The sequence below is a fragment of the Pongo pygmaeus genome, chromosome 1 (genome assembly GCF_028885625.2).
Source record: "Pongo pygmaeus isolate AG05252 chromosome 1, NHGRI_mPonPyg2-v2.0_pri, whole genome shotgun sequence".
Taxonomy (NCBI): Eukaryota; Metazoa; Chordata; class Mammalia; order Primates; family Hominidae; genus Pongo; species Pongo pygmaeus.
Window position 1 is genome coordinate 70,570,670 of NC_072373.2, and position 14,316 is coordinate 70,584,985.

Sequence of the window (14,316 nt, forward strand, 5' to 3'; positions counted from 1 at the left end):
AATGATAATGATCAGAGATAAGGCTGGAAAAGCAAGTAGGGACTAGATCACGGACCTTTAAGCCATTTTAAGAATTTTTTATCCCAAAGACATCTGGAAGCCAGTGACATTTTAAGCACAAGATTTGTAAACATGTTCAGATTTGCATTTTAGAAAGATAACTCTTCTACCTAAAAAGGCTTCCAGGCAGAGATTACTTTGGACTGAGTATTACAATGAGAAAAGGTCAGGGTCATTTATGGGTAAATAACTCTTTCAAAGGTACAGAGACATAAAACAATCTTAAAGTATGCTGAAAGAAAAAAACAAAGTAAACCAATCAGTAAATAATAATATTTTCAGTGTCTCAAAAAAAAAAGCAGGTCCCTTGATCACAATTTCTTCAAAAATGGTTTTAAAGAACATTATACTGTAACTCCACAAGGTCATAGTATTGCTAGTCTAAAAATTATTTCTTCCTCTGATTTGCTGCCTGTCTTTGCAGAGAATCTTTTAATCTTGGTGGCATGATACCAGAAACCTGACCTTTCTGAGCAAAACAAGTAACACAATGGAACAGGTAATACAGTGCTTAGGACTTACACTAAATTGACTCCTCAGAAAGGTCTCCTGATAATTCACTCTAAAGTTCTTTCTATTCTCTCTTACTGAATCTCATTCTTTTCCTTCATTGCACTTACTTGAAATTCTATATATTCAAGTGTATATGCTTTTTGGCATCTCACTGTTTGCCCCCCGCCCAACTGATTTTAAACACCGTATCTTTTTATTAACTGATAATTTTGTATTTTTAGTAGAGACGGGGTTTCACAATGTTGCCCAGGCTGGTCTCGAACTCCTGGCCTCAAATGATCTGACTGCCTTGGCCTCCCAAAGTGCTGGGTTTACAGGCGTGAGCCACTGTGCTTGGCCAAAGAACATTTTTAAGGTATCTAATTAAGTCACTGTTCCCCTTGCTCATGCATTTTATATATAGTGTTCTTAGTTAGCATGAGAACAGAAAACACAACTTCTTTAAAATCCCAGCACTTAATGTAGTACCTGATAGACAAAGAAACCAAGTAGGCATTCATTAAATTGAACTGCTAAACATTCGAGGGCAACAGGACAGGTACCTATCTACCTTTTGTAAGTGATGAAATCATAAAGCACAATAAACTGACTTTCGCAAAATTATTCAAAATAGACTAGAGATTCTTACACTTGTGCATTTAAATAAGAAAAGGCAGAAAGGAAAATATCAGAAAAATGTATAGTCACATTTGCATAGCAAAAAGGTGAAATTTGACCAGTAGATTGGGGCAGCAAAGAATAATGGACAGCCATAGTAGAAACTGTTATTTGTCAACCCTATCAGTGCCTACCCCCTTTCTTAGTACTAGAATCCCTGATTTCTATCTGGGCACATGACTGCTTAGAATAAATAAGTTTCCCAGTCTCTCTTTGCACCTAGGTAGCCAAAGAGATACAGGTGGAAATGGTTTGTCAAAGTCCACAGAAAATTTCCTTAACAGACACAGATACCTGTTCCTTACCCTCACTCCTTTCCTTCCCTCAATTTGGCCACTTGGAACTCAGATGAAATGACTAGAGCCATTTGGGCAATGAGGGGGACCACAGCCTATGAATGTGAAACTGCCTTTGCAAAGACTATGACAGTGAGAAACGTCTAGTATGTCTGACTCCATCATGCTTCTAGCCTCACAGGCTGGCCATCCTTGCTCATTCCTGAGCAGAGGCCAATCTAACTCTGGGAGAAATTCATAGTTCAACTTTGATGTAAATAGTCTCTCCCCAAAATTGACCCCCTTCCTTGTTGGGAACTGAAACCACCTTTGTAAGACTAAAGAAAGGCCACAAGATTAGGATTATGGGAGGGACGTGAATTCTGCTAAAATGTAGGCACAGCTTGCCTTTCTATAATAGTTTACTGTACCCAAAGTCACAAGATTTGTGACTTCCCCAACCGCTCCTATGGAGAACATCACTATTATAGAACCTAAGATTGGTCTTCTGAGATGTTTTTCTGATCTTTGAATTCTGGCGACTGACCAGCTTGCTCCCTAAACCCATGACAGGTCCTGTGACCCCCACCCAGAGGCTGACTCTGCACATGAGAACTGTCTTCCACACCTCTATGATTTCAACCCCAACTAATCAGCAGCATCCACTCCCTAGGTCCCCTGACTGCCAACTTACCATAAAAACCCTAGCCTCTGAGTTCTCAGCGGCTGGTGTGTATAATAAACTCCTGTCCTTCCACTTGGCTAGCTTTGCATTAAACTCCTTCTCTACTGCATTACCACTGTCTCAGTCCATTTGTTTTGTCTGTGCAGAGGGTAAGAAGAACCCATCGGGCAATTACAAATGGTGAGGCAGGGAACTGGAAGGAACCAAACCAGGGTCCCTAAGGACCATGGAGCCAGTACCAGCTATGGACCTGCTACCTCTGAATTGCTGACATGAGAAAAAGAAATTACTAATCTTGTATAAGCCCCTATTATTTTGTTCACTATTACAGCAAAACCCAATCTTAACTTATACAATAATCAAAGGATTTCTGGGCAGAAAATACTTAGACTTGTCTCTCCAGCAGTCGGCCAATAAATCAATAGATAAATACTATCCAAAAACTTTTTTTTTTTTTTTTTTTTTTGAGATGAAGTCTTGCTCTGTTACCCAGGCTGGAGTGCAGTGGTGTGATCTTGGCTCACTGCAACCTCCACCTCCTGGGTTCAAGTGATTCTCCTGCTTCCAGAGTACTTGGGACTACAGAGGTGTATACCACCAGACCCGCCTAATTTTTTTGTATTTTTAAGAAAGACGGGGTTTCACCATGTTGGTCAGGCTGGTCTTGAACTCATGTGATCCGCCAGCCTCAACCTCTCAAAGTCCTGGGATTACAGGCATGAGCTACCATGACTGGACCAAAAACTTTTTTAGAAGGCGTTACTTGAATGACTGAAAAAACATGGTGAGAAACTCTTATTTTCAGACATGACACTTGAGTCTTTTTTTAAATTTATTTTTTTGAGACAGAGTTTCACTCGTCTCCCAGGCTGGAGTGCAATGCCATGATCTCGGCTCACTGCAACCTCTGCCTCCTGGGTTCAAGCAATTCTCCTGCCTCAGCCTCCCTAGTAGCTAGGATTATAGGCATGTGTCACCACACCCAGCTAATTTTTGTATCCTGACTCTTACTCATCACAGTTTGATCATTTAATGGCTGGACAATAGCATAAGGTACTGATGTGAAAAAACAATATTTGAAATGCTATATAAGAAGCAAACAGAATATGTTGCAACAATTTTTTTTTTTTTTTAAGACAAAGTCTGACTCTATCACCCAGGCTGGAGTGCAGTGGCGCCATCTCGGCTCATTACAAACTCCACCTCCTGGGCTCAAATGATCCTCCCACCTCAGCCTCCCGAGTAGCAGGACTAGAGGCACACACAATCATGCCCAGCAAATTTTTGCATTTTTTCTAGACACAGGGTTTTGCCATGTTGTCCAGGCTGGTCTCGAATTCATGAACTCAAGTGATCTGCCTACCTTGGCCTCCCAAAGTGCTGCGATTACAGGTATGAGCCAATGCACCTGGCCCAAAAATGTATTTTTAAGAAGGAGAAATAGAAAGTAATTTTTTTCGTCCTTCTGATATTCACATGAGACCTAACATTCCCTCTATAAAGTTGTGTACATTAATAAAAGTTCAACAAATACCAATTAGTAAAGACATTCCCTTTGCCCTTCTTAACATATTCATTTTTCTCTGAAAACTATTCTCAGAGTCGAGGACAGGCATGTAATGTCCAGGCCAGGGCTGGACATTATATGACCTTGTCCTTCTGGCCAAAATTCAATTCTCTCTCTTATAATAAATCTGAGGTTCTGAGCTTTGAAAGAAAGTGAGTGGGAACTTTATTATACTGAAATATCTAAAGTATCTAAACTCTTCCTACTAAAATCCTTACTCTTTCCAGTGCTTGAATGTTCATCTTCTCCTAAGATTCTGTGAGATATATTAATATCATTTGAATATATTTTCTTTTATGCCTAAATAAACCAAAGTAGGCTTCTGTTATTTGCAACCAAAAGAAATAACATAATGTTAAAGCAAAGCTAGGCCAGGGATGGTGGATCCCTCCTGTAATCCCAGCACTTTGGGAGGCCAAGGCGGGAAGATTACTTGAGCTCAGGAGTTTGAGACCAGCCTGGGCAACATAGTGAGACCTTGTTTCTATTAAAAACAACAACAACAAAAGCAAAGGTAATTTAATTGTTAATGTAAGTTGGTTGGGGTTTAATCATATGAATCTCCCTTGGACTGTTCTAAGATCTTTTAAGTCTTGTTACAACACAGTCTAAGGATTTCAAAAGGTCATAACTCAGAGTTACACAAGTTTGTATGACCCCACTGGCATTAGATAAAAAGTACATACGGAAAACCTTTTTTAACAAGCATGTTAGACCTCGAGGCGACCTTAAGAGATTCACTCAGTTCAAACCACTAATTTCAACACACTCATGTTATCACTTCCCTCACTCCTCTTCCCTTTAGACTAAAAGGTTTGCTCAATGCTTGACAACCTTCTTCACACTTTTCCTTACTTAATAAGAGCTCCTCTATCTACACATCTGACTTTTCAGAGTTCTTTGTTGGTTGCCCAATTTGGCAAAGAAAAAATATAGGACACTATATTTAAATTTAAATTTCAGATAAATAACTTTTTAGTCTGTCTCAAATATTGCATGATTACTAAAAAAGTATTCATTGTTTATCAGAAATTCAAATTCGACTGGACGTACTGTATTTTACCTGACAACTCTAGTTCTGTGGAGCTGAAACAGCTGCCGGATGAGATTTATCGACTACCTGTTCCCTTTACAATAACAAGCAGTGAATTCTGAAGAAGTTTTAGTCAGCTACACAATTATGACATAAACCTTTAGAGCTAAAAGGGAACTTGGAGATAACTAGTGCAATGCTCTCACTTTAAAGATCAAGGAAAGATGAAGTGATGACTGGGAGGAACATGACACAAATTATAAATGACCGGAAAGATTCCTAACTTGCATTTAAAAAAAATTATTTGTAAAAACCCACAAGAGGAATTAGTATGTGAAAGAACAAGCCAAGTTCATGGCTCTGAACAATGTTCACACACCTATCATCTCAAGTCCTTCCATGTTAGTAAATGTCAACCAATAAAGCTAAGCAACAACTAAAAAAATGTGACCAATTAGAGATCTCTTATAAATGGGATGATTTAACTAAGTAAGATTATGTATATAAAGCACCTAGTATAAAAGCTTAGCCTGTAAGAGGACTTCTAAATGTAGTTCCCTTCTCCTACTGGCTCATCTGTTTCCTTGGTCTAGAATACTAAAATATTACAATAGCTCCCTGTCTATTCTGACTGTCTCCAAACTCTATATGCCATCCTGAACATTCAGATCAGAACAGTAGTCCTACTATATCTTGTTCAAAAACATTGCAATTGGCTGGGTGCGGTGGCTCACGCCTGTAATCCCTGCACTTTGGGAGGCCAAGGTGGGGGGGATCACTGGAGGCCAGGAGTTCCGAGACCAGTCTGGCCAACATGGTGAAACCCCACCTCTACTAAAAATACAAAAATTAGCCGGGCATGGTGGCACTTGCCTGTAACCCCAGCTGCTGGGGAGGCTTAGGCAGGAGAATCACTTGAACCCGGGAGGCGGAGGTTGCAGTGTTCAGAGATCGTGCCACTGCACTCCAGCCTGGGCGACACGGTGAAACTCTGTCTCAAAAAAAAAAAAAAAAAAAGAAAAGAAAAAAAAAGAAATCACAATTAATAAACAATGGTAAAATATTCAATCTCATTAGACAGCAAATAATTGACAATTTTAAAACTTCTAAGTCAAATCACCTAAAGCTCACCAAATGACATGTGATGACTCATTCAGAACAATGCATAGTCTAATACATATATATAGTAGGGGTATAAACTAAGTAGTTAGGAATATAGAGTACAGAGAACATCATTTCAACGGCAATGTTCAGAAAACTGTAGAAGCAGCAAGATTTGACCTAGAATTTGAAGGATATACATTATTTTGATTTGTGAATGGAGAAAGAGGAAATTTCAGATAGAAAGAGCTACATGAATGAGGGCATAAAAGTCGAGAAAAAATGCTTTATAATCTAGCCTCAATTTTTCAACTTTTTCTTGCCATTGTGCCCCAATAAAGACACAGATGTCCATCAAGTGCCCTAAAATATGTACGGTATAAGTTTTCTAACACCATTACCTTTGTTCAGGCCAATACTTCCCATAACACCAGGGAACAAGTCTTGCACAACTCTGCAACCCTTATGTCACTTGCACAATACACATATTAATACGAGCTAAACCAGGGTCCACCATTCTTTCAGCTTTTCCCTTATTTCATTCATTACTTTCTCCTTCTAATCCTTCTAAGTGACCAAGCTAAAAGATTTCATAATTTTATTAATATATAAAGCAGACAAGTAGAATATTCTTTAAAAAGTTTTAACTTAAATCCTTGGAACATCCCCCCTTCATCCTGCCACCACTTTCTACCCCTTTACCCCAAAACCTCTACTTTCCACCCCAAACTCCCTTTCGCCTTTGGGTTTGTGATTCTGTATGGGAAAAGGTTCTCCTCCCACTTTAGGTTTTTAAATAGAGGAATGATAGCAGAGACAGACTTACTTTTCACCTATTTGAAACTTGCCCTCACAAATAGAACATAATATGTTTTTGTGTTCTTGATAAGAAGGGGAGGAGCAAAAGAGGACAAAAGAAGAATTGAAAAAGGAATAACAAAAATGTAGGTATCCTGCCTGACTAGAGAAATAAAAAAGGTCAGAAACACTCTAGTAAACCACAAAAACAAAATTTATTTTAGGCCGAGCGTGGTAGCTCATGCCTGTAATCCCAGAACTTTGGGAGGCCAAGGCGGGCGGATCACGAGGTCAGGAGATTGAGACCATCCTGGCTAACATGGAGAAACCCCGTCTCTACCAAAAAATACAAAAAAAATTAGCCGGGCGTGGTGGTGGGCACCTGTAGTCCCAACTACTCGGGAGGCTGAGGCAGAGAATGGTGTGAACCCGGGAGGCGGAGCTTGCAGTGAGCCGAGATCGTGCCACTGCACTCCAACCTGGGCAACAGAGCGAGACTGTCTCAAAAAAAAAAAAAAAAATTTAATCACTAAACTTGCAAGAATAGATGTTTAAAACTAGCATGTGCCAGCCAGGCGTGGTGGCTCACGCCTGTAATCCCAGCACTTTGGGAGGCCAAGGCTGGAGGATCACGTGGTCAGGAGATTGAGACCATCCTGGCTAATGCAGTGAAACCCCATCTCTACTAAAAATTACAAAAAATTAGCCAGGCGTGGTGGCATGTGCCTGTAGTCTCAGCTACTCGGGAGGCTGAGGCAGGAGAATTGCTTGAACCCTGGAGGCGGAGGTTGCAGTGAGCCGAGATCATGCCACTGCACTCTAGCCTGGGCAACAGAGACTCTGTCTCAAAAACAAACAAACAAACAAACAAACAAAAAACTACTATGTGTCTATACATTAAATATTGTTATTTTCTTAGCCAAAATTATAAATTAGTCATCAGATAAAAAGTTGCATAACAAATCCTTAAACAATCTCTTACAATGGAGAAAACAAAGCACTACTTGGAAAAGACATTCATCAGAAATGACCTTCATCACTGTAGTGCTGGAGGCTTACAAAGGTAACTTAATGGAATCAGGAAAAATAAAGTTTAACACCCTATTAACTAGGAGTCTATACCCACAATTTCAAGTGCAGTAAATACATCTTTTGAGTACCACTTTATAAAGCAGCACCATAAGGAATTACATTGTAGTCATCACAAATATGCCTACAGGATGATGGAAGGAGGACAGGGTAGATCTCTTAATGTTATGCAAATATGTTCTTTAATAAATTTTCTGTGACAGCATCATCCTTGGACTCAAACAGTACTGATTTCCAACAAATTAGATGAAAGTACAAATACTATGCCCCGGCCTTGGATGATAACTGAAAAACTAGGTCTGATAATAACAAAGACATTGACATCAAAGTGAGTATAAATAATCTGGCATACATTTCATGAAATATGATTACAAAAATATTTCTAAACCTAGATTATTCTATAAATGCATATGTGCATACATATATGCATGTAACTAAATAAATAAAACAGGGCTACTTCATCTTCATCACCGGATGTTTATATAGTCAAACTGGCCAATAAATTTTGGAAGTGATCTTCTCCTTAGGAAAACAGGAGTTTGCTTTGGATTTTAAGTCAACTTACACCCAGGTATTAGATTATAATGTTTTTTTAAAAAAGTGTTCTTCGCCCTCCACAATTTCCTGAGGGTACTGAAGAATTCTGGTTTGTAGAACTATTTATCCCCACTTGAAATGATTTCATGATTTTTTTTTTGGAGTTGTTATTTCTACTTCCTTGACAGGGAATCTACTAGATTCAGATTCAACATTTATTGGAGAGCTGCTATTTACTATGAATCATGAAAGATACTTTCACAAAGCACTCATACAGACATTCAATGCTATCAACTATTAACATGGGTCACTAAAACCAAGATTTGCTGGTAAGAGCCAGAAAATGCCAGTGATAGATGAGATGGGAGAGAAAAAGGCAATCTGGATCCTTATGCAGGATGACAAGTCAGCAGATCTTATTTTCTTGTTCCACAGGATAATAGCAACTGATGAACGGCTTAAATAATTATCTGAGCAATTTAGCATTAAAAATGTTACCAAACAAAACTCTATCTAAAACTCCACATTTTTATTTCTAGAAGAGGGAGTTACTTGCCTCTGCCTCTGCTGTCAACTTTATCTTCTTTGCTATCAACTGTTTTATGTCAATTCGACCTATGGAAAGAAAAAAACATGACTTTTAAGTTGATGGATACAGCTACCTAGTAGCACTGTCTAAACCATAAAGTTGAAAACAAATACAAAGGTAACTGCGTAAACTGTGGTACAACCATAAAACATGACAGCATGGTCAAAATAACTAGAAGGAAATTTATACATAAAAATACTAAGAACAAAACTAGTAAATGTACACACAGTAATTACAATGATGTTAATTATGCAATGCTATAGATCCGATTCTGACAGCATGGGAAATTAGATTCCCTGAACAGATTCTACAATTGAGACCACTAAGATGCTGGGTAAAATATTAAAAACCGAAAACCTTTTAAAACTTATTGCCAAGCTAGTACAAATTCAGAGGCAAAAAAAAAAAGAAAAGAAAATGAAACTAGAATCCTAGGGGACATATAAGAAATGTAAGGATTCTCGACAAATCCTAGAAACCTTGAGCTTCTACATGGACAGCAACACAGGGTACAGTATTTTTGCAGAATAGTACACAGATGACAATACTTTACAGAATGGCAAAGTCTAGGGCCTGCCCAAAATGGGAAGTCTAACAGGATACTGCCACATAAAACTAAGGACCACACATAAGGCTACATCCTCAGTGTATAAGAAAGAAACCAAAACAGAAGGAAATGTGTCTGTCTCTACCTGATGCTGTGCAGAGAAGGAAAATTTGCCCCAAGAAATCATAACCCCCTCACTAGAGTTTGCAATCTAAATTCACACTATCTATGTGGTCTGAAAAATCTGAGATAAATATGTTCTAAAGCTAACCCAAGTTGGGTCTCCAGGCTACTGGCAGACACAAGTGCAATTCCTCCCTGGAAGATTACAATATCAGTCAAGGCCGTACAGAATTCCAACAGATAAAGTTACCATAAAAAGAAGAAGCTTGTCCCAGCTATTCAGGAGGCTGAGGCAGGAGAATCGCTTGAACCTGGGAGGCGGAGGTTGCAGTGAGCCGAGATTGAGCCACTGCACGCCAGCCTGGATGACAGAGTGAGACTCTGTCTCAAAAAAAAGAAAAAAAAGAAAAGAAAGGAAAATAGTCAAACTTCATAAAACATACTAGGAAACTAGGCAGAATAAATGGGAAACAGCAGAAACAAAAGCCAAGAGATGCAGATCTGAAAAACTAAAGATAATGGAATTGTTACTTTTAGGACAAAAAAATCAGAATGATTAATATGTTAAGGGAAATAAAAGTGAAACTTGAAAACATAGAAAAGGAAGGCTGGGCGTGGGGGTGCACACTTGTAATCCTAGAGCTTTAGGAGGCTGGTGGGGAGGATTGTTTGTTGCCAGGAGTTCAAGACCAGCCTGGACAACATAGCAAGACCCCATCTCTACAAAAAAAAAGTTTTAAAAATAGCCAGGCATGGTGGTGCATGCCTGTAGTCCCAGCTACCTGGGAGGCTGAGGTGAGAGGATCACTTGAACCCAAGAATTTGAGCCTGCAGTGAGCATGGTCGCACCACTGCACTCCAGCCTGGGCAACACAGTGAGACCCTGTCTCAAAAAAAATGGAAAGAAAAAAAGAAGGAAAACATAAGCAAGTAATAAGAAACCATTTAACCAAACAGATTTGAAAAAAAACAAGATTTCTCAAAACAAAAAAAAATTGAAGTTTCAAATTCAATGGATAAATTAAACAGTAGATTAAACATGTCTGAAGAGAGTACTAGTAAATGGGAATATAGATCAAAGGAAATTATACAGAGGATAGCCCAGAGAAATAGTGACAGAGAATAACAGAGAGGTTAAAAGACACAGAAGAGGTCCAACCAAACAGCCAATTGGAGATGGGAGCCAACCACAGCTGCACTAGAGACGGAGGATAGTTCCACAACAAATACTTCTGACTTGGAATTTCTGCAGACTATAATGGAGGAAATCATGTTATACTGTCTTAGGGTGAACATGAATGATAAAGATATAATGGTTCAGGCTACGCATGGTGCCTCATGCCCGTAATTTCCACACTTTGGGAGGCCAAGTGGTGAGGATCAGTAGAGCCTAGGGGTTTGAGACAATCATGGGCAACGTAGCAAGACCCTATCTCTACAATAAATGTTTTTAAAAATACAATGGTTCAAAAGAAAGTCTCAGAGGATATTTGCCAACGTGCCAAGAATAAAGAAAAATGCCATACCTCAACCAGAAATGATTGCAAAGGATGACGAAGATTATGTCCAAGAATGTGAGTTCATGGCTGGGCATGATGGCTCATGTGTGTAATCCCAGCACTTTGGGAGGCCAAGCAGGCGGATCACCTGAGTCAGGAATTCGAGACCAGCCTGGCCAACATGGCGAAACCCCTCTATTAAAACTATAAAAATTGTCCAGGTATGGTGGCAGACACCTATAATCCCAGCTACTTGGGAGGCCAAGGCAGGGACAATTGCTTGAACCCAGGAGGCAGAGGTTGCAGTGAGACAAGATCACGCCACTGCATTCCAGCCTGGGAGACAGAATGAACTCCATCTCAAAAAAAAAAAATACAAAAATTTGACAGGCCATGGTGGCGTGCGCCTGTAGTCCTTGACACTTGGGAAGATGGCAGGACAATCGCTTGAACCTGGGAGGTGGAAGCTGCAGTGAGCCGAGATAATGCCACTGCACTCCAGCTTGGGCAACAGAGCGAGACTCCGTCTCAAAAAAATAAATAAGTAAAATAAAATAAAAGAATGTGAATTCATCAACTTCATAATATCTGATACAAATAAAAGGTGCCATGAAGAAAATGGAATAAAAATTGAACTAAATAAGTCTAAAGATATCCCATATTCATTGACTAGAAGATTTAATATTGTTAATATGGCAGTGCTCCCCAATTTTTCTATAGATTTAAAGCAATACTCACTAAAACTTCACCTGGCTTCTCTGCAAAAATTGACAAGCTGATCCTAAAATTCATACAGAAATTCAAGAACACAGAATAGCCATACAAATCATGAAAACAAAAATAACAAAGCTGGAAAACTCACACTTAACAATTTTAGAGATAGACACGTAGATGATCAATGGAAAAGAACTGAGAGTCCAGAAATAAACATTCACCTTTATGATTATTAATAATTGATTTGACAAGGGTGCCAAGAAAAATGCAGAAAGATTCTTCTTTTCAACAAATGGAGCTGGGACAACTGAATAGCCACATGAAAAAGCATGAAGATGGACCTGGAACTCACATCATATGTAGAAACTAACTCAAAAAGGATCAAATACCTAAAAATACAGAAGAAAACAGAGGCCTTGGACTAGACAATGACTTCTCAAATACCAAAAGAACAATCAACATTAGAAAATATAGAAAACTATATTGACAGATTCTATCAAAACTTAAGTCACTTTTGTGCTACAAAGAACACCATCAAGAAAGTAAAAAGACAACCCATAGAATGGGAAAAAAAAATTTGCAAATCTGATTAGGGACTTGTATCCAGAATATATAAAGAACTCTTACAACTCAACATTAAAAAGACAAATAGGCCAGGCATGGTGGCTTACATCTGTAACCATAGCACTTTGGGAGGCCAAGGTGGGAGGATCACTTAAGCCCAGGAGTTTGAGACCAGCCTGGACAATATGGCAAAACCCCTTCTCTACTGAAAATACAAAAGTTAGCTGGGTGTGGGGATGCGCACCTGTAGTCTCAGCTACTTGGGAGGCTAAGGTGAGAGAATCACTTGAACCTATGAAGCAGAAGTTGCAGTAAGCCAAGAATGTGCCACTGCACTCCAACCTGGGCTACAGAGCAAGACTGTCTCAAAAATAAAGTAAAATAAAATAAAAAAATAAAAAGACAAATAGTCCAATTAAAACACAGGCAAAGTAGGCCAGGTGCAGTGGCTCATGCCTGTAATCCCAGCACTTTGGGAGCCAAGGCGGGCGGATCACCTGAGGTCGGGAGTTCGAGACCAGCCTGACCGATATGGAGAAACCCCATCTCTACTAAAAATACAAAATTAGCCGGGCATGGGTGGCACATGCTTGTAATCCCAGCTACTTGGGAGGCTGAGGCAGGTGAACTGCTTGAACCCAGGAGGCGGAGGTTGCAGTGAGCCGAGATCACGCCATTGCTCTCCAGCCTGGGTGACAGAGCGAGACTCCATCTTTAAAAAAAAAAAAAAAAAAAAAAAAGGCAAAGTAACTGAACAGATATTTCTCTTAAAAAAAAAAAAGCCCAATAACCACACGAAAAGACACTCAACATCCCTGGCCATCAGGAAAATTCAAATCAAAAGTACAATGAGATATCATTTCACACTCACTAGGATGGCTATAATCAAAAACACAAACAAGTGTTGGCTTGAATGTGGAGAAAGAAACTTCAACTATCCAGGACACTGCTGGTGGGAATGTTAAATGGTGTAGTGCTTTGAAAAACAGTGTGGAAGTTCCTCGACAGATTAAACACAGAGCCAACATACGACCTAGTAATTCCATTCCTAGGTATATACACAAGAGAAATAAAAGGCACTCTCAAAAACTTGTATATGAATATTTATGGGCAGCATTAGTCATAATAATAGAAAGTAGAAACAAATACTCATAAACTGAAAAACAGATTAATAAAATGTAGTATATCCATAAAATGGATTAACAATAAACCAAAAGAAATATTAATACATGCTATAACATGGGTGAAACATAAACATTTTGCCAAGTGAAAAGAGGAAGGCACAAAAGACTACATATTGTATGATCCTATTTTACAAAACAATGTCCAGAATAGATAACTACTGAGACAGACAAAACGCTGGTGGTTGCCTAGAGAGTGAGGTGCAGGGTTATGGCAAAAAGGGAATAACTGCTAATGGGTACAGGGTTTTGGGGAGGTGATGCTAAAAATATTCTAAAATTCATTTCATTCTAATTTCTCTGTTCTGAAATATTCCCTTCTGTATATTGTTACAGTAATGTAGTTTCCTGGTGTTTAACTTGACTAACTGTGATATTCTGACTGAGAATCTTTTTCGTGATTTTATAACAAAAATTGGATTTGAAAGGTATGACAGTATTTTTTATGAGAATGTGCTGCTCTGTGTAACTCTTGTGTATGGTGCATACTGAGCTTTATTACTGTCACAGATTTAGAGACAGTTTCTTATTTTCGCACTGAATCATGGTACCACTATAATTTTAAAAGCAGTGGGATTAATTGATCTGTGCCCTTTTAATAAAATATGGGTAGAGTTTTTGGGGCTTTTTTTGAGACAGGATCTCACTGTCATCTAGGTTGGACTGCAGTGGCACAATCACAGCTCACTGCAGCCTCTAACACTTGAGCTCAAGTGATCCTCCTGCATCAGCTGCCCCGCTAGCTGGGACCATAGATGTGTGCCACCACACCCAGCTAATTTTT

General features: G+C 39.1%; 1 protein-coding gene across 1 annotated transcript in view; it reads right to left on the reverse strand.

Annotated features, from left to right (window-relative positions):
- SOAT1 (sterol O-acyltransferase 1) overlaps positions 1-14,316 on the reverse strand; it is a 63,542-nt gene that overhangs the window by 23,625 nt on the left and 25,601 nt on the right. The window contains exon 3 of the mRNA XM_054457570.2: positions 8,872-8,930. Within this exon, the coding sequence (XP_054313545.1) occupies positions 8,872-8,930 (59 nt within the window). The remainder of the gene's footprint in view (positions 1-8,871; positions 8,931-14,316) is intronic.